We start from the raw sequence: 21,539 nt of genomic DNA, 5'->3' as shown, positions 1-21,539 counted from the left end.
AAGCTGGCAGTGCCTGGGTTGCTAAATGAACTCAGTTAACCTGTTTTCCAGCTAACCCGATAGCTGAAGAAGCCCGTCAAGGACAGGGATGACAGCGAACAGAACATGCAGATTCACCCATTTCAGCAAGAGTGGGCTGGTTCATGGCCCAGTAAAGAACTGATGTCTGGGGAAACCCCCAAGTGTCTCTTCCATGCATGCAGGGTGGGAAGGGAGTGCAGGACGACCAAAGAGTACATAGCACTCTACATAGGCATCGTGTGTGTCTGAGTGTGTGTGTGTCTCAAAGCACATACCTGCACTCTGTCCTGCAACTACAGGGACTGCACGGTGCCTACTGGCAAACAAAGGGAAACTTATTAGAGGCATGTAAAATCTCCTCACTCCGAGTTGGCAGACGGCCAAGATTCTTGGTTCTCATTTCTTTTGGCCAGAATCCTTGGCTGTCAGGAAAAGAAAGAAAATAAGTGCATCTAGAGGGGATGCGGCTCAGTGATCACAGAGACAGAGAGGCCAAAAATAACTACAAAAAGTGAATGAAAGCACAGTTATATGTAGAACTACTATACCAAAAAACTCTTAAAAATGATAATGAAATCAGTGACATTTTGAGACATTGTTTTAATCTTCTTTTCTCCACGTAGCATATTTTGTCATATTCAGCTGAAAATGCAGACCAAGTCTTTCAAAACAGAAATATCTAAATACTCAAGCTGCAAAACTACAATCAGCCTAGTCATTACAAAATTAATATTTCAAACAGCATCATCAGTTTAAAGCTTTATTCCTTACCTGTTGTCATCACTTGCTTGGTTTTGTGTCTGCTCAGCTGCATTTGTAACTGGTGCAAAAGCAGCAACTGCAAGACTTGTATCTACAGCAAGACCCTGTGCCTGCTGCTCTGCTGAAGGCTGAGCATGTACCTGAGCTTCGGCAGGTGGAAGTGGAGGCTGGAAAGGTGGGGAAGTATGTTTCCTATTAAGAGTGCCACCTCTACGAAGACTGCCCTGGTGCTCCACACACTTGTAGTAACCCATGCTACAGGAAGAAGACAGGGAAAACATAACACCATGCAAGCCATCAAAAAAAAAATACAAGTACCCATGCAAACATTGCTACAGTACAGCAGACACAAGCTGAATGTACTTATTTAATGCACAATGCAACAACTGCATTGGAAACAAACAAAGCTCTGCAAATTTAGACATACTGGTGTGCTGAAATGATAACATTCTGGTGCATAATAGTGAAAACACAGTAGAAATGAACTAGAAATGGACCCTTCTCATTTCTTCGAGAAGTACTGTTAAGCACCCACCAGAACTGCTGAGAAAGACTGTAGTTACATAACAGCCTAAAGGTTTCAGATAAGAAAAGGTCTAAAAATCCTAAAGACATTATGTACTGTGATATTGGTGGCAATCTAATCACTTCCAAAGAAATCAAATTTGAAACATGATGAATGGCAGCAGATTACTCATCTGAAAGACAGCAGAATATAAAGTTATTTAATTATTTTAATTTTTCTGCTGGCCAAAAATGCATATCAACTAACCACTGTAATGCACCACTGCTCTATGATAAGTATTTTCTGCACCTCTCTAAACAAGAACTTTCTACATCCTATTACACAGTTCACTCTGTTATGCAACTTGCTTGCCACTGACGGTCTCCTACATATGCAAACAACCTCCCCACCCTCTAAATGAAATTTAAACATGGGATTATCATCAGACTAGACGCATTCAAGCAGTAGTAACCTTATTATACTAAAATCTTGTAAAGCAACAGCAGTACATGTTCTAAAAGTAACTCAACTATGCTTGAAATGGACAGGAGGATTTGCTATTGAAGAGAATATACACAGCAGTACTTACTCTACAGAACAGTAAGAAAACAGAAGCGACACTGAAGTGGACAACAGTTTCGCTTTTTCAGGATGGGCAGTCTGGCAGTGCCTGGGCTACTAAGTTAACCTAGTTTCCTGCTAACCTGATAGCCAAACAAGCCAGTCAAGGAGAGGGATGAGATATTGCATATCAAAGCACCTGAAGTGATTAAACATACCTCTTTATCTGAGCAAGAGAGTTAAACATGGTTTATGTATTAACATTTTGTTCTCAAACGCTATTTACGACAGCAAGGCACCTGAAAATGCCACAAGATACCTAGCATTAATACTTCCCAGGTGGACTGATGGTCATTGAAGCACACCTTCCTTCAGACAGGCTCATGTGGTCACTGTTTCCACTTCCAGTCTTTGCGCTTATTATATGACATTAACCTAGTAATGCCTGAAAAGGCCATGTATTTCACCAATGAATTTACTTGTCTGTTACATATTTAACTAAAAATAAAATTTGCCGTGGCGCACATCCAACATATTTCTATCAAATGGAGAAAACTCCGACATTAGTTTTGCTCACTGTGTTAGCTACACTGTGAATTACAGTATGCCCTCTGGGATGAGCATATTTCAACTGACGTCTTATTATGAGAATTTATTTCATAACTTACAAGCCATCTGAGATTGCAATGTTTTTAATTACTTAAAGCCATTTAACAGAAAATTCATTAATGAAAATACACATATCCTTTTACTTTACATACTTTAACAAGGAACGTGCAGTGATCCAAAAAGCCATTTTGAGATAAGTAATGAGGCAAAAGTGGCATAGATACAGAAACGGCATACCATACAAATCGATACAAATCCGAATGAATAGGTATACACACATTTGTGTAACCTGTATTTAACCAAATCAGGGTTGGGAGGGTGGCCTAATGGTTAAGGTGTTTGCCTTACAACCACAAGATACAGGGTTTGAATCTCACAGGGGATAACTGGCTAGGATTAAAATTGCTCGCAAGAACAGTTAGCCTAGTACTAACCTATTTAATATTTAATTTAATTTAGTACCGCAGTAAACCCAGAATGACTGCCAAAGCAAGTTGCAGAAGGCAAATTACATCATTTTAGGGGTATAAAGTGCAAACAAACCCCATGTGGCCACATGTGAAGTTAAACGGATGCTGCATTTGTGCCTACCCTAAAGTTGGAATTTTAACAGCACCTTAGCCATTGGGCATTTATTCAGCTGTACATCCATCACTTTTGCATGTGAAGCTCTCCTAGAACGAGTTCCCAAACAATTCCTTACTTGACCAGCTTTCCAGCACCTTTCAAGATAAAGTTAAGGTAGATTTACTTAGGAGGACAAGTACTGGCCTACTTGTTCCTTCCTGCTAAGAGAGATAGCTGAAGAGAAGCAAAGAGAAAACAAAAATGCAGCAAAGGCAACTCAATCACTCCCTAAAGGTGAAAGATTGTAGGCAACTCAATCACTCCCTAAAGGTGAAAGATTGTAGGCAACTCAATCACTCCCTAAAGGTGAAAGATTGTGACAGGGTAGACTCCTGACTGAAATGGTTTTAAAACCCTAAATTATAGTTGACATCTAACACAATAACCTGTCCTCTCTGAGGCATTCTCACCCAGCAGATTCTTATAATCCATAATGGATTTTAATATTTTCCTAGCAGTTTCAGGAATGTCCTGCCAAAGTTAATGCTGGTTCTGGACTGACTAAACTAAATAAAGATGAAGTTCTGGAGTTTAGACTAGTTAGATATACTCAAAATCTCAAGACTAATATTATCTGAAGTAAGCAGCTAACCTACAGGCAAGTACAGGAAAGGGTCATGCAATGAGACAACCATGCAAACATTGTTTTCTCACTTACTTGCCAACCCAGTTAACAGCAAAGTATACAAACAGCTGTTTAAGTCTGCCATAGCTCAGCTGTACAAAACACATCTTGGGGCTCTTCTAATATCCAAAATATCTGGATGAACTTTCTGTTAACTTGTCTTGCCAAGCTAAAAAGACCAACAAACTCATGTCTCCGTTAAGCACGATCTCCAAAGCCACTTTGAGAAGACATTTAGTTTTACACAAAGTACTATATCATCATGATGTACAAAAATGAAATACAAACAAAAATAAATTAAAATTCTGCATGTTGAAGTAACTGCTGCCAGAAATGGCACTTTTAATGACAAAACCTTTAACTGAGCAAGAATCAAGTGTTAAGGGCTTAAATACAGGAAAAACAGACTTGAGATCATCATCTGTATCCTATCCAGAAACAATGTTCTTAAAGAGAGAGTATCTTTCCCAAGAAATAAATCACATCTGGCGTATATAACCCTTCAGACATGGCAAGTAAATTGCTTACAAGCAAACCATGCTCATTGAAAAGGACAAGCCCATATCTGACAGGTGAAACGTATCCCAGGATGAAGACCATTTCCATGCAAAATAATTAACGAACCCTTTAACGGTGCAAAGCAATTCAATCAGTAAAATATGGAAATCTAAGTGGTCAGCTGTCATACCAACAACTTCAGGAACGTGAGGTCTGGATGAAATAGGCTACCATAATTCTGTAAAGGCATGCTTCAGAGATCCAGAAATGGTTAATGTTTAACTGAGACAACAGCTGAACAAACCAAATTTGTTTAATGGTGGTGGTGGGGAGAGCAATGAAAACTTTCCTTTCTTCTTCCTTTATTTCAAGTGCTATGCCTCTTCTGTACTCAAGCTCTGTATCACTGCCAAATGCCCAGTAAGTATCCCCACTACTCTCCTTTTATTAACCTACACAATGGGGCTGCAGACTGGATGAGAACGGGTTACGAAAGTCATACTGCAGATGGCTGGGTTACTGCTGTAACTCCCACCAAATTCATTGTAACAAGCTACATTAAGCAAACAAGCACATGGTACAATTACATACGGTCCAGGCAAGGCCATCTATTAGGATCATTGCACCTAACATTCCTGTCTTTGCTATAAGGCAAGAGTGGTGAATACAAGTCCTGTATCCTTCTTTTGAGGAAGGACAGCTGGCTACAGGAAACCTGCTGCTTCTTCACCTAACTGGTCTAGTGGGACCCAGGATACTAGGCCAACTCAAAATGGCAATGCGGACAGACATCAATCTCACTGTTGAGACTCATCTTTGGACTTGCTGTCTTGTGTACTGAGAAAAAAACCTCTTGGATAGGAATAGAAGCCAAGAAAAAAGATGAACCCCTATATCCATGAAGAGACAAGATGTTTAACAAGACACCATCATGTCCTACAGCACGTCTGCAGTTTTGCTCAGACTGTCCTGGCAGACAGATCCATATGTCGCCTGTTCTAGACCTGTAAATCCTAATTCACAACACAGCTAAATGTTTCCCATTCTTGTTTCACTGTGTTGAATCTGCACAGGCAGTCTACCAAGAAGCAGAATGTGCTGAGGAACCCCCTGTTTGTCAAACAGTGTATTACTGTCTACTGCTAAAAGGCCACATTATTTTGATAAAGGAGATATGAATGCACAATAAACTGCTTGTTAATGTGATCACTAAAAGACTATTGTCTGGACCAACAGCCTTCCCCTCATTTAGGAGGGGAAGAAAGGCAAGAAGAGCCTTAGGAAAAGTTCAAACCTCTAACAACTTACACATGCAGAATACACACAGAGACGCTGCATATGCCCCTGGGTCTGAATGCTCCTGAGGTAGGATCACCTTCCAAAAAGAAATTTACAGGGGGAGTTGTAACCTTAAAAGTTTCACACCAGCACACTCCTTACACCTGTAAGACAGCACAACAGCTCATGAGTTTGTTTTCTTCCACTGAGCTTTAAAAGAACCTCTGAATAACTAATGTATACAGCCTGACCAGAGGAGATGATATCTTAGGGCTACTATGAAGTTCAAACTCCTGAAAGAGACTCAGTCCTGAAATCGCTACAAAATCCCTGGAATGGGAAAATCTTAATAAAAGGTATGAAAACTTGCCTTTGATTAGAATCAATAAAATGATGAACCACTTAGAAAGTGGTATTCCATAATGATGTTTAATATCTCTGGCTGCTGGAAAGGCTACACAGTTTCAAACATGGTAAACACAGCCTTCAGGTAGAGAGATGGATACACCCTTTCTGTAAACAGCAGTTGCTATCATGCTCATGCTCACACTCTTGATGAGCAAGCAAGTACAGGGTAAAGTCTAGAAAACAAGGCTCAAAAGTGAAGGCACTCACTTCCCACTGCTCCCAAACAGAAAAATAAAGCCCATACTGTGTAAAGCAGTGATGGCAGATCTATTTCACGTGTGCAAAAGTCACATGCCATGACATTTTGGGTGACACCAGCATTCATCAACACCCGAGTTACCAAAGAAACTGCATGAACAAAAACACAAGAAATATGTGACCCTGCACTTATCTATTAAAACTCAGCAACAAAACAGTCAATTGATAATCAAATGCAATGTGATCCATATTTTTCAGTTCAATTCAAAATTACTATTAAAAGTAGCTACAACAGAATGGCATTAAATATACTCATCCCAAGGATATAGCCAATATCCTGGCAGATCGATTTAGTGCCAACTTCACCCCCCCCCACCCCTTACAGGGCCCATCTCAATACCAAAAGATTGCCAAATTCTGATAATCACGGCCACACAGGTAGAAACCGCACTCTTCAAAGCTAAGAATACAGCATCCATGGGACCAGATGACATCCCAGGCTGTGTACTACATGAACTACAAAATAAACTGGCACCTCACCTAAGTGTCATGTTTAATCATAGCCTCACCTCAGGCTTCATGCCCACTGAGTGGTGCACAGCTACAGTTATCTCGCTCCACAAGGGAGGATCCGCCTTGGATCCCGGGAACTACCGTCCCATCAGTCTGACAAGCCTAATCTGCAAGGGCATGGAACACATCATCATATAACTTATAAACAAAGACATTGGCAACCTTCAAACGCTGGACTCCACCCAGTTTGGGTTTGTGAAGAGCCGATCTTGTCTCCTTAATCTGACTTGACTTCTTCGAATCAGTCTCCAGAGCTGTGGACAAGGGTAGGGCGGTCCACACAGCCTATCTGGACCTCGCCAAGGCCTTCGACACCATCCGCCACTCTGGAATCATAGATAAACTTACTAAGCTAGGCATAAATCCCTATGTCACTCGATGGGTTGCCAACTGGTTTACTGACAGAACCCAGACTGTAAAAGTAGCCGACTTCAAATCCAGCTCCAGACAAGTTGAGTACCTCAGGGTTCAGTCCTGGGACCACTCTTGTTTGGCATCTACTTCTCTGAAGTACAGGCCAACACTAAGGGACTCTGGCTAACAAAGTTCGCAGATGACTGCAAACTGGAAGCCATTACTGAACCCCCAAATGATGTGGATATTCTACAAAAGGGCCCTACAGAAACAGATGCCTGGTGCCATAGCCATGGGCTCAAGCTTAATGCCAAGAAATTTATAGTTATCCCCTTTGGAAAAAACATGTACCCATGAATTACCACACAGGTGGCAGAACACTAAACATCGAAAAGTGTGATGAGAGACTTAGGGACACAGGTGGACAGTGGTCTCACTTTCGATAACCACATCGCCACAACAGTCAGGAAATCCTTCTATGTGGCACACCTCATCACTAAGGGCTTTTCATCCAGAAAAAAGGAGGTCATCGTCCCACTGTATTCATCCCTCATTAGACCCATTATAGAGTATAATGCCCCATTTGGTATGTACCTCACAAGACATCTGCAACGGCCACAGAAATACCTCACTAAAAGTATCACAGGCCTAAAGCAGATGCCATATGCTGACCGTCTAAAAAAAAACTCCAGCTATACTCTGTGGCATATCGTCTACTCAGAGGCGATCTCCGCTTAACATACAAGGCTATGCCAAACCCTGAGCTGTTGGACATGCTCCACTTAAAGAAATCCCAATCCCTCAGAGCCACACACTCCAGGGATCTAAACCTTGTCATCACCATGAACAAAACAGAGAGATAGGTTCCTGACCCAGAGACTCCCCATACTCTGGAATAGGCTGCCCACACATGTCAAGCAGAGCGCCTCATTGGCCCTCTTCAAAAGGAACCTTGATGACTGGATGGGAGATAGGAAATTCACCCCAGGGATCATGTCAGTCGCCCTGCTAGACAGGGGTCCAGAGAATAAATATTGTGGGAAGAAATATCCCGGGAATTGTTATGGCTAGGCTTGCATAGGCCCTAGGGCCGATAGTCTAGTACCAACCTATGAACCTAAACCTATGAACCTAAAAGTAGGGTAATATTTTGGTGCACTATTTTAAGCCCAATTATCAGTGAGCATATCATTTTCCTATTATAAGTCACTGATTTTTCTTTTACTTTTATAATACATAGCAGCACACATGACTGGACTGTATTTTTTAATTAAATGAATATGCAAAGAATTATTTCTCTTTTGTTTGGCAGGGGGGGGGGGGTGACACGTCAGCAGAGTCACGATAGGCATTTTTGACACATGGAGCCCAGACATTTCGCCATCACTGGTGTAAAGTAACACCAAAATGGCAAGATGTGAAAAAACGTCTATAAACGGTCAGTGATGGAGGGCTATGCCCCTATATCTACAAGTCTGGGCTTTAATCTTATAACGTTCTCAAAGCTAAACAAACTACTTTTGAAGTCAAAGCACTTCAGGGTAGGGGAAATTTCACATAGGGACTGTTATCTGTGAAAAATGTGATTTGCTCTTAAAAAATGTAGTTTTGTGTTTCACAGCCTTCAATCATACAATCTGCATCCTACTTTCAAACTAAACTTGAGGAATCTCTGATGGACTAAATGTATTAGGATGTGAAGATATTTTCTGCACATCAATGATATAAAGGCCTTCTAACATTTAACAGGGGCAGTAAAGATAAACAGTGAGCATCCTAAATTTTTGTAGGCTTTGACCAAATTAATGCCCCTTCAAGCTCAAAACAGGTCCGAAGCCCTTAGAATGACGGAAAACCAAGGCACATTAAGAAAAAGAGGCGGAAAACAACTAGAAGGAGAGAGGGAAGGGGTTTAGGGGGGTCAAAATCAACTCTAAGGTTCTGCTTTGCTCAAGTTATGGAGAAGAACCTTCAACTTGACCATTTCCAAATGGGACACCATGATGTTCTCTGGAAAAATCATTAAAAGCTACATGGTGAAAAGAAGAATCTCTGTCATACAGGCCTTATCTTACAGAATGAAAAGCAAACTTCCTGGACTAACTGCTGCTACTACTACTGTAGAAAATTACTTTTTGCTTTAAAGACAGTTTCAAAGTTCAGCCAGGAAATATGAAATACAAGTCCAGAGGAATACGACTGCAGGTCAAATAAAATGTTATTATGATCTATCTTTGAAAGAAATGGTGATGGAACATTCTGCCAAGACTATGTTTATTCTTCCTTCAAGTGAGATCTCACTGAGGTTGATCACTTTAAAATACAATACAAACAAAACTATATGCATAAAATTTATTTTCAGAATCTCACCATCAAAGTGAAAGAAAATTAAACCTCTTTTTAACAAAGAAAAAACAGTGGATAGCACTAAAAAAAACCCAACAAAGCTGTCTGGCTGACTGCACTCTTCTACCTCTTTTTTAACAAACACTATGGATTTCCTGTGGGAAGTTTAGACAAATTTTGCATTTCCTGTGCTGCCTCAAGGCAGCCGTGGAGTTGATGAGCCAAACAGACATCTAGTTAGGAAAAGAAAGTATATTCCATTCTCCTTCCAATGTAAAAGCATCACTCTTTCTTAGACATGTATGTGGACTTAGCCTCCCTTAATGCAGACAGCAAATACAAACGATGTCTAAATACTTTAGTAATTATGGGCTTTATCTTCAACAATGTCAGTGACATCCATGAGTTTTACTGTTATCCTAAATAGGTTATTAAACAGGTGAATGTCTGATTGATGCCACTGAAGTAGAGAAGTGTCAACAAAGGGGGGGAAATAATGACAGAAACCTCCACAACCTCCTCTTCTCTCTTTCCACTTCAGGTATCTTGGTAGAGAGAGACTGATACTCTTCCAAGACCGCCAAACCCTACTTTTATGCAAGATAGCCAGTGAAAGCCTCTGAAACCCTTTCAAAAGTTTGAGACAGATATCATTCTGCTAATAAAAGCTTTGAAGATTTTGATGGCAGAAGATTTGTCAATGTAATGAGACTGTGTTTGGCTCCCCAGGCCTACAACTGACAAAGAATGCAGTTTTTGACTCTGACGAGGGCACATCCATCATAGCTTCAATGGCATAAAGTTAACTATGATAAGTATCCTGCCACCTGGATAGCTGCAGCGAGAGTGCTAAGAACTTCATCCTGGGCAGAGAAGTCAATCATAACATGCAGGAAGTTTTTAATTTTATGGTCATCTCAAGATAATGTCTTTGCAAAAAGTAAAACAAGCAATCCAGTTAAACAATGTTAAGTAGTCATTGCAAAGTGACAACTGACCGTCTCATCCTTAGCAAAACTGATTTCTCCACTAACAATGTGACATGTTCAAATTCACTTTGTCACTGTGCAACAACGAAAATACTTATATGACAACCCCAAAGATGCATTTAAAAATAAAAAGAACAATTTAAATAAAGCAATTATATTAAAATATGTGAAATATTTTAAAAATCCATTAATTGTTGCCCAAGAAATCGATCATGGGAATCGAAATGGGCATCCACCTTATGTAAGAGGAAACTTGATAAAATTAAGAGGGACAGAGAACAATATCATCAACAATTAGCATATGTGTGGCCGAAAAAACGGAATTATGATGCTGGTCAACATAAAGGGGGCAGTAATGTTGATCATGAGGAAATGTTGGGAGAAGATACCCATACAGATTATACAGAAAATCAAGGTATTCAATATCGACTGGATTTTCGGACACACCTGAGGGACAATTATCCCCCGTATCAGAGAAGGGGTTCAAGGACATTTGTCAGAGGGAACCGGCAGGGGGGATTGCCCCGAGACCGTTATTAATTAACAATTTGAACACAGTGAATTCAGCAACTACACACATTACTTTTTTAGGTGATAGCAACCAAGATGATAGTATGATTGATGTTGACAATGAGATAGTAGTCAAAGGCAAAGTTTTATCGTATCGACATTTTAACATTTACAACTACACAGACTTACAGATAAATAAAGTACATTTTAATTTATTTGAGAAGGGGCTGAAATTCATACCCAATCCTAAATTTTCTTTAACAGATGTATTGATAGATTTTAAAAAATATATCAGGAAAATTAATTTGGAGGGTTTTTTTTAAGGATAAAAACATAGTGAAAGGTAACAAAACTGATTGTGATGTTACCATTGGCCCCAATTTATCTATTAGGAGCAAGTTTACACCTCCAAATCACCCCATTATTGACACCTTTGACAAGGTTGTCACTAGAGAGATATATAGGGAGTATAACCAAGTCAAAAGGTCGAAGGAATCTCATAATATGACATCGGACGAATTAGGATTACTGCAATCATTGAGAAGTAATAACTCTATAAGAATAATGAAACCCGATAAAGGGGGGGCATTGTAATTTATGATATGATATATACACAAAAAATTTATGACATTTTACATAATATAGCAAATTATGAAACTATTTCTAGGAATGAACTACACATTGCCTACCGTAGGATTGATTCTTATATTGAAGAATATTTACTTGATGGGAGAATAACCAATGAGATATATAAATTTATTAAAGTAGAATACCCCAAGTTAGCCACAATGGTGGGCATTCCCAAGATTCATAAAGATACCAATGATCCTCCCCTGAGACCCATAGTTTCGGGTAGTTATTCGAAGACTTTCAAGATAGGGAAGTTTATTGATACAATATTGAAAAATATCTATACTCTTATTCCACACATGGTTAAGGACTCGTGGTGTTTCCTTTCTAAGTATCCAGTTTCTTACATAGAGCACATCAACCCTAAATTTATAATCACTATAGATGTGATTGATTTGTTCTCATGTATTCCCAAGGAAGAGGGCTTGGAAGCTTTCTCTAACAGTTTGAGGAGGCATACAGACTTAGAATGGGACACTATTTGTCTTTTAACAGAAATGATGTTGTTGGTTTTAGATAATAACTTCATTTTTTTTGAAGGGGAGTTATTTAGGCAGACTAGGGGTGTAGCGATGGGGGCGGCTTGCACCCCCATCTATGCCAACCTGGTTATGCTTAATTGGGAGGATGAAGTTTTATTTAAGAGCCCATATTTTTCCAAAGTAATTTATTATTCCAGATTTTTGGATGATCTGTACATGTTGTGGCAAGGAAGTAAGGAAGATTTGCAAGCTTTCATAGATTACATCAACAATAGTAGTGATTATTTGAAGTTTATGCATGCTATAGATACAACGGGTTTACCATACTTGAACACATTGGTAAACACATTGTGATGGGAAGGTGACCTCCAAAATTTATAGGAAAATTACTTTTTCCAATAATTACTTGGACTATACCAGTTGTCATCCCCCCAAAGTTAAATACAATGTCTTCAAAGGACAATGTATTAGAGCCGCAAGAATGGTCTCCGAGTTAACAGATATGGAAATAGAATTAACACAAATCCAAAGGTATTTTTCACAATGGGGGTATCCGGGAAATATGATGGAAGAGGTTGTGTCTTACATTTTAGAACAATGGGATTCAAAGTATAAACCACTTTTGGGGTCAGGAAATATTCAAATCCTTCCAAATTTGAATAACAATGGTGTGGGACCCAGTTATTTAAGGGCTTGTATTCTACCTTACAATATTGGTACTGACAAAATTAAACAATTATTTTTAAGTTTTGGCATTTGATAAGTAGTGACCAATATTTAGCCAATATATTGGGTACTAAACCAAAATTTGTATATAGGATGGGCAATAACATGAAAAAACTATTAGAACATCATACAGTAGATAGTAGGAAGAACAAATCTTATACAGGTAGTAGAAAGTGTGGTTTTTGCAATTATTGTAAATATATGTATTGTGACAATCAAATTGTATTAGAGAATGGACATAAAAGTTTTATTAAATGTAAAAATGGAAATTGCAATACTAAACAAGTTATATATTTAGCCAAATGTGACTCCTGTGAGGCATTTTATGTGGGGAGGACTGAACGTAGTCTAAAAAAGCGTATATACAATCATTTATATAGTATTAGGGTGAAGGATTTAACCAACGCTTTGTATAGACACGTTCATTTGTTAGGTGTGGAACACACTTTTAAATTTTTAATATTGGAGGAAATTCCCAGTAATCCTAGGGGTGGTGATGTCAAAGGATTGATAGCATTCAAGGAGGCTTGGTGGCAGTTGTTTTTAGATGCCACCAGTCCACCTGGACTGAATGACAGTATATCCATTAAAAGTCTATTATTATAGTTTTAAATACTGGTAGACTGACAAATTTTAAGAGTTTGAACATCTGATATTTTCTCTATAGATACTAAGGTTTCTTTTATGTTGACATAAACATTTAGAATTACTTCAATTTTTATGTATATTTTTTAGTTTACTGGTACTTAACACATTTAATAGACACAGTTTTTACATTTTTATATATACATTCATTCATTAATTGATTATACACAATTCAAGATCAGATTAAGTATATATTCAAACACAATTATTTAGCATACTAGTTATATACATCTTTTCTTGTATGATATATGATTATTTATGATGTATAGTAAATATTATATTATGAATATTTTATTAACTACAACAAAAGTATTTTTTATATAGGTTATGTTGATTGCTTGACAATTAATTTTTTTTATATATTTATATACTTATTTATTTAGTCACTTTTGTTAAGAAAATAGAGTAATTATTTTTAATAGAAACAATTTTTTTCATATATTATATTTATTATGTATGAATTTTTATATGAACATACCAGTCTGTGCAAAATTTAATGAACATTTTTGGAATATCTTACAAATATTGTATTATTATTATGCTTATTCAACCTTGATACGACTACTTTTTAAATACGTCATTTGGAGTGAATTGAATTTAATTTTTACATCTATGCTTCTGTGTGCAAAACAAGCAGGTTTTATAATGTTTCACTTCATTTCATTTTATTTCATCATATTTTATTACATTTTATACACAATTCATTAGTAGATTATGAGTGTGATGTGTTGTTGCGCCTTTAAGAAGTGAATCACTTTTTGGCGCCAAAGAGTTTTTTTAAAAGGATAGAACGCTCTCACTAGCAGTTCTGAGGAAGACCAGTATTCTATGGTTGAAAGCGCTAAACTGCTTTTGACGTTTTGCTTGTTCTTTGGTGCTATGACAGACTAGAGTTTCGTTTTGTGTTTTACTGTATGGACCGTATGTCTTGGCGTTATGTGGATTAAACATTTGGATTAAAAGAATTTACGTGGTGTCTACTTGAACAGTGTCGCTCATTGGTGGTACCGTAGTTGTTTTGGTGGTTTGCACTTCACATCTTGTTGGTTTCAAACAATTGTTCAAGCGCTAACTTAAGATTAGCCTGAGGTGGTATATATACTGCCATAACAACAAATGTATATTCCCTTCGTAGATAAACCGTCCGGCATATTAGCATTAGATATTCCACATCCAGAGAACATAACTTGTTCATAGTAGTTACATTAGTACACCAAGCATTAAACTTATTATTATTGTCAATGCACATTAAACTAGTTCAGACAAAGAGCTATAACCTTGTGCCTACACAGTCAAAGGATGTCTAAACATTTTTGACCGGTGCATCATTTCCTTTGCAATATACAGATCCCCATGAAAATCCCTTCTGTATTATTTTCATACTCAGTGCCACATACACAGATTCCCTCACTGAGGTCTTCCGCACATTAATATACAGTTGCAGTTTTACTTGTACACTTGGATGTTCATCAAGGAATATTAATTAGTCTGCATTCTTATTCAAAACAAGTCCTCCAAAATGATGCATTAGTCATGATATTTTTATATATGTTTTCATAAATGGATTGTCCAACTAGGTCAATGTTCAGTGGAGGCCCAGGGGCATGGTCTTGTTAGGTGATGTAGACACTGAGGGAATCAAACCTATGACTACGGGTAAAGCTTGTTAGAACTCTGTAGCCTCAGTCAACTCTCTATAATAGAAATCATATCAACTATATTACGCTAAATGTAATATCATCACAGGTCCACAAGAAAGGTAGTATTATACTGAATAAAAGTGCCATCAATAAATTTCATCCCCCTCTACTCAACCAATGTGCAAACCATGCCTAATCAGTGTTAAGATCATACAGTCACTGAGATGCCCAACTGTCTAGTCATCCACCCCACCATTTCAGTACAACAAATCAACAGTAAAGTGTGTGTCAGACAGAGCATATGCATAGCTTTCCTTATTTAACAGTGAAACTCAGCAGGCCAAATCACAACGGCATTTCCTAAAGATACACAAGCTTAAACATGCTCGGCAACATGCATCAATTCCCATGTCAGCCAACTGGCAGACAGGGATAAAGCTCTGAATGCCACTCAGGTGGATGGAGTTTATTTTCAATTTGGTGAGCGTGTGTGTGTGTGTGTGTGTGTGTGTGTGTGTGTGTGTGTGCAGACCAAGATCCTTCCTGTCCAGAGGTACAATAGCTGACCAGCCGAGGTACACACTGGAGTGCCCCCTCACCAAGAATTAACACCAGGATAATGAGTTATAGAACAAATAAAACATGCTGTTTACCATGAGCTGGTCTAATGTTGAATATGAACTGGTTGAATTTACTGTTTTCAGTGATGAAAACAATTAAATAACATTAATCTAAAGTCAAAATGTCAAATGTTCTGCTGCAAACTATCACCTGCAATATGATGTCCTTAAATGGACATTTGCATCATGGATGTAATGACTTTGGTGGCAGTATAATGTGATTTACAGGGGAACTACATTAACGTTAATAATGCAATGAGTAGCAAGCTACATACAGCTGAAAATGTAATGGTATGTCAGTATACTTTGTTTTGTCAGTACAACACTTTGAACAAGTGACATGCGGAGACTGTGGAGGGAGGTCACGCTTCAGTGAGGAACAGGGAAATAGACAATTTCTTCACTATAGTGAGAACTTGGAGTTGGTATAGTAAAGTAGGGTTTGTGTGGGGCACATACTCCACATGGGGGGGTGCAGCCCCTCTGCAAAATGGTAGAGGTGAACTAACTGTTGTGGCTGGAAGAGGGGAGTGTGGACAATGTGGTATGCACTTTTTCATGCAAATGATTTCCGACATTCCTGTCTTTCGATACTTTGGGTTTAGATGTTATTTTTAGGTCAAATAAATGTTACATGTTGTTGCATTCGACCAAGTAATGGTTACAACAGTAGCTTGAACAAGTGCATGTAGCATTAATCTAGACTCACAATGGTTTTAAAAATTACAAATAAAATTCATCTTAGAAAAACATTCATGATGCCAATGTGAATCCATATCCACATCATATAAACATTTCAAAGTACTACAAATGCATGATGGCTTAGCTATAACAGAGATCCACAAAATCAAACAACTCTTCCATACACCATTTTATAATTAAAATACTGAACCCAATCAATTTTCTTAGTATTACCAGCAGTCTCTGGTGTGGTCATTGCAAGAATTTCACATCCAAGTGATTAATCATCAGGACATGGTCCTTTTCACCAGATGTTAACTCTTCAGGCCCTCTCTGAAGAAAGAGCTATGCCATAGCAAGGGCCATCTCCTTATATACCCAATACTCCTTTCTGCATGGAAGAATGTCTTTCAAAAGACAATCATTCAAAAATTAAATTACACATTTCTTTGTGTAGTTCAATAAACTGCAACATTTGCCACACCCCTGCCAAATGTACTCCACAGGAAAGAAATATATGGTTCATAAATCAAAACCCCAGTCGGATATTAGAGAGAACAGACATCTACTAAAACACTTGAGTAACACTTCCTCCTACCAGATTCAAAGTAACTGCCAAGATCAGTCAAAAATAAGTTAATCACATCCTTAAAATTTGTAAGGTCTTCGACCAAGTTCAATAACCCCACACCTCACCACTAACAGTAATTTTAAAGCAATCTTAACTCTGTTACTTATAACTTGATAGAAAACTGAACAAAGTGACAATAAAAATGAAAAATTACAGATACTGGCATTCCATGTTGTTTAACACATAAAATGAGCAACAAATATTGGAACAATCCACCACTTATGTTAGAAAAGATACCCAAGCAAGAACAAGTTGACCACAGAATGATGTGAAAATTAAAGGTTATCTTCTTTTCCAGCAGAACCTTGAGATAACTGCTGATTACAGACCAACTAGCCTTACTGCCCTGTCCCATAACAGAGATATTGTCTACGGCAATCATTGCATCTGACCAATTATACCTATAGAGAAAAACGGTTGAAGCTGGATATACCAATCTTCTTCTTCTTCTTTTGGCTTTTTCCCTGGTTAGGGATAGCCACAGCGGATCACCTGTCCGCTCATGATTGGCAGTGGAGTTTTTTATGGTGCCAAGGTGCCAGCCCGGCGCCCAACCTTCCACAGAAGGCACACGCACACACACACCTAGTGCCAATTTGGAGTGTCCAATCCACCTACAGCACGTCTTTGGGATGTGGGAGGAAAACGGAGCACCCGGAGAAAACCCACGCAACCACATGGAGGACATGCAGACTCCGCAGAGAAGTCACCCCAGCTGAGAATCGAACCAAAGAACCTCTTGCTGTGAGGCGGCAACGCTAACCGCTGCACCACTGTGGCCGCCCAATTCTGGATATACCAATGGATACACCAAATGGAACTTCAAATTCCTCAGTCTATATTAATGTACATCTCCAAAAAAATAGAAGGTCTTAGCTTAACCATTTGAGTTGAACAATTGTTGTCAAAATATATTCTCTTATCAGATAACATGGCTTAACCTGGCTGCCAAAACTGACAGCATTAGCTTGCTAAAAATACCAACACTGGAAATTTATCACAATATTTCAAGGACAAACAACCAATATTGCAAATATGGTTGGTTATGGTTAAAGGCTTTCCAGGCACCTTCCACATTACGGCAGTGTATGCCCAGATTCAGCCATCTTGCTTTTTACAAAACATAATACAGTCCAGGTCATCTTCATTTTCTGATATTCTGATTAAACCCAACCATACCTCTCAACCACTTAGTGTGAGAAATCCAGACAAAGCCTCAAAAATATGGACATATTTTAAATATTGCACTTATAAACTTAGAATTTGCTAGAGTAACAGGATTTGTTTTACCATACATTTTACAAAGGATTTGAAGCCAAACTCAAATGTATGTCAATATTTACTGACTTTAATCTTAAGATCAGCCAGAAAACGACAAATTTTATGAGAAACGGACCAAAAAATATGAGCCAAAATCTGGACACTGCAAAAATCTGAACACTTGAAAGGTATGAACCCAACTTTTTTTTTTTTTCAAACTTTATCCTCCAGCTCAACCAGTTCGGACAGAAATGCACTAATTTTGTCTTTAATCCCAAAATCAGAGCCTTTATTTGATTTTTTTTAAATGCACATACAACATGGCATCTGAATGATCACAAAAAAACACATTCGCTTTGACTTCATTAGCTTCTATTACGGCTGAAAACCAAAATACTCTGCTGTCCTTCCCTCTCAGCACTCTGAAAACAAGCATCAATGATTCTTCTACTATGACAGCAGCAGCTGTAATACAGCTCCCTCCCTCTAGGCTGATTGTCTCTATAATAATAATAGAAGAAAATAATGGCACCCTCCTAAACGGATTGTTTCTTCACCAAAACAACAGACCTGGTCACAACATAAACAAGTCTTAATGTCAACCAGTTAAGAACACTGAATCTGCAAGTAACAATGAAAACTACTGTAAATTATCATTTATTATTAAAAGCTACAGGGCAACTAGAAAAGAAAACTTCCCATGGGAAGTCCCACATACTCTCTATAATCTTAAGATTTCTTTGATGAGGATTTCCTCTATGAAGCACAAGAAAGACGAGCGTGACTTCACTGAAGTCATGCCAGAACACAAAAGGACATTATGTGGAGTGGTCTGATCTGAAAAAGAAGTGACACAAGCTGTTTGCCCTGCTCAAATCACATTCGAATGATGAAAGGTCTTGAGCAATGGTTATGATCATAACAATAAAAGGTAAACCAACACAGAACCTCTACGGAATGCAAAAATGGAGAAATAACTTCTAGCCCACAGAATAAGAAAAGTGTCAGAACAAGCGTCTCAATGACATACATTCATTAAAGTTAATGAGAATGGATTAAGAAGGCTAGCCTTGGCAGGAAGTGCTTATGAACACTTTTCAGGAAAGATTTACTTAGTGTAAGGATGTCCACATAAATAAGAATTTGCCAGCTAAGACAGTCTCAAAGATGGCCAAATACTACAGCATCATTTATTAGTCAACTTTTGTGTTACCAACCTTCCCTGGATTATTAGGGAATCAATCCACTGTTTGCTGACATTGTATCATTTCAGTGTTGGTGATTAGATTGCCAAAAAAAAATCACAAGATATCAGTGTACTAAGTCACTATGGACCTCACTGTAGCTCAATACTCCCTCAACTGTCAGTGACAAAAATGCAGTACATCACCTGAGTTCACATACTAGAAATGCAATCTCAGCAATAAACGTTTTCATTTCAGCACACCAGTGAAAGAAAAACAAAGATATACAATGTGTTTCCTCATTAGTACTTCACAAATTGTATTTGTCAACAGAACTATAATTTTGTAGATTTCTGCAGAAGCTGGTGCTTGGAAGACACTGTATATCCTTTAAAATAAACAGAAGGCAATATTCAAAATCCAAGTAAAGAAGCTGCTGAAAACATGAACTGCAGCATTAACCCAAGAAAGCAATACTTGAAAAAATTAAGTTAAGATTAAAATTACAAAATAAACTATGATGCAATATCAACCTTAGACTTAAGGGAAGATGCAAAAAAAAAGAAAAAAAGATAAGGGTATATTATTACCCAGTTAAGGTGCTATCTCAGTACCCAGTTTCCAGTGGCTTTTATATACACATCTGCTTTCTTGGTCAATGAAGTACATGCAACAGATAAATAATTTGTCTACTGCCAAATAACCAAATAAGCCCAAAACGATAATTATACAAAAAAGCAATATATATTCAACCTCACACATTTTATACATACAAGACACACACCATTTTATATATTACAAAACATGCACACACGTACATATACACACGTGTGTGTATTACATACTTACACACACGTCTGTATATAGCACACAGCAGGTGTCCATCTGAAAGGTGATGAACAATAGAATACAGAACTCTCTAACAGTGTTACTGAAATTTCTGAAACAAGCTTCTGGATTTTTTTTGGCTTGTGTCCTGCACTAGAAAATGTATCTTTTGAGTTAGATTCAAAATAGGTGCCGGTGTAGGAATAAATCCTGGATTTGCTGGAATAAAAGCCACCCTGTCACTATGAAAGGTTCCACTGAAGATGACACTTTTTTCTAATGCTGTTTTGAATAAACTAAATGCTATAAGGAGGAGTTTCAAAGCCATGCATTTAAGAGAGAGAGATACAGAGAGAGAGAGAGAGAGACAGTCAGTCGATATCTCATGGAGAAGTCTATAAAATAAACAAAAAAAAAAAAAAAAAGAGAGAGAAAACGTTACACTAGTTTTTACTCTGGCCAATGGGAGAGTGGTCTGGTTCAAACAAAAGTACAGTTGGTAGCAACATGTACCCACAAGGAAGCATGTACAAATCACGAGTCATACAAATCAGTAAAGAGGCCAACACTTGCTGCAGAGGTGTTGAAAAGGGAGAAAAGCTGTTTTTCACTATACCCAGGGAAAAGTACTTCCATTCGGCCATGAGGGCTTAAGTATAAAAGGTTCCTTTGTTTGCTTCACAAATTTCAATTACACTGTTAGGAAACTGGAGGAAATGCTGCATGAACCTATCAACCATGAATAAAGATGAAGGGACTTCAGCTGGATCTGTGGTGGAGTTTGGCTTTGACTACAGACCAGATAATTCAGGCTCCGCAACCAGCATGAATGGTGTTGAAACCACGAAGAGTAGGAAAGGAATACACACATGCCAGGTCCTGCTGCAGATGCACCATCTAGGGGACGGCCTTAAATGTGCACTCTATCCATGCAGTGGGGGGTGTAAGCCACTATGGATAGCATCACACTACAGCACAACAAAGCATATTTGAAATGCGCACATGTCCTGTGCTTAATAAAAGAAGGATGGAGGTAGGATATAGAACATTTTAACTCCTCTTGTTTGGCAGATGCAATACTGGACTTTTACCCTCCCCTTCCTTGCTCAAATTCCAGTGTAATCAGAGCAGTAAAGGATTCCACTTGGATAAGGTCTGCAAGACAGGGTACCAAATACTAATTAACAAATCATTTTCACCTTGACCTGTTTCAACTTTTAAATAACTCCGACTGCTTTAACCCCAGTCCTGATGTTAAAGAGGAAGTTTATTTTACAAGAATAATGAAAATTCAGCTCTGAGGGAATGCTGAAAACCTAGGGCCGAGGAACATAAATAATGAAGCTTA

The 21,539-nt window shown here is 38.2% G+C and overlaps 1 protein-coding gene across 3 annotated transcripts in view; it reads right to left on the bottom strand.

Moving 5' to 3' along the window:
* The window catches only part of ARHGAP17 (Rho GTPase activating protein 17), a 1,246,301-nt gene that overhangs the window by 307,978 nt on the left and 916,784 nt on the right, over window positions 1-21,539 (bottom strand). For 2 of the 3 annotated variants that reach the window (XM_044089406.1, XM_044089407.1), the window contains exon 17: window positions 793-1,038. The exons of the other annotated variant lie outside the window; for it this stretch is intronic. In XM_044089406.1, the coding sequence (XP_043945341.1) occupies window positions 793-1,038 (246 nt within the window). The remainder of the gene's footprint in view (window positions 1-792; window positions 1,039-21,539) is intronic. 3 annotated transcript variants of the gene reach the window in all.

The sequence above is a fragment of the Protopterus annectens genome, chromosome 12.part0 (genome assembly GCF_019279795.1).
Source record: "Protopterus annectens isolate FY-2018-M chromosome 12.part0, PAN1.0, whole genome shotgun sequence".
Lineage (NCBI taxonomy): Eukaryota > Metazoa > Chordata > Ceratodontiformes > Protopteridae > Protopterus > Protopterus annectens.
The sequence above is the reverse complement of the archived record's forward strand: the minus strand, read 5'-3'. Positions and strand labels throughout refer to the sequence as shown.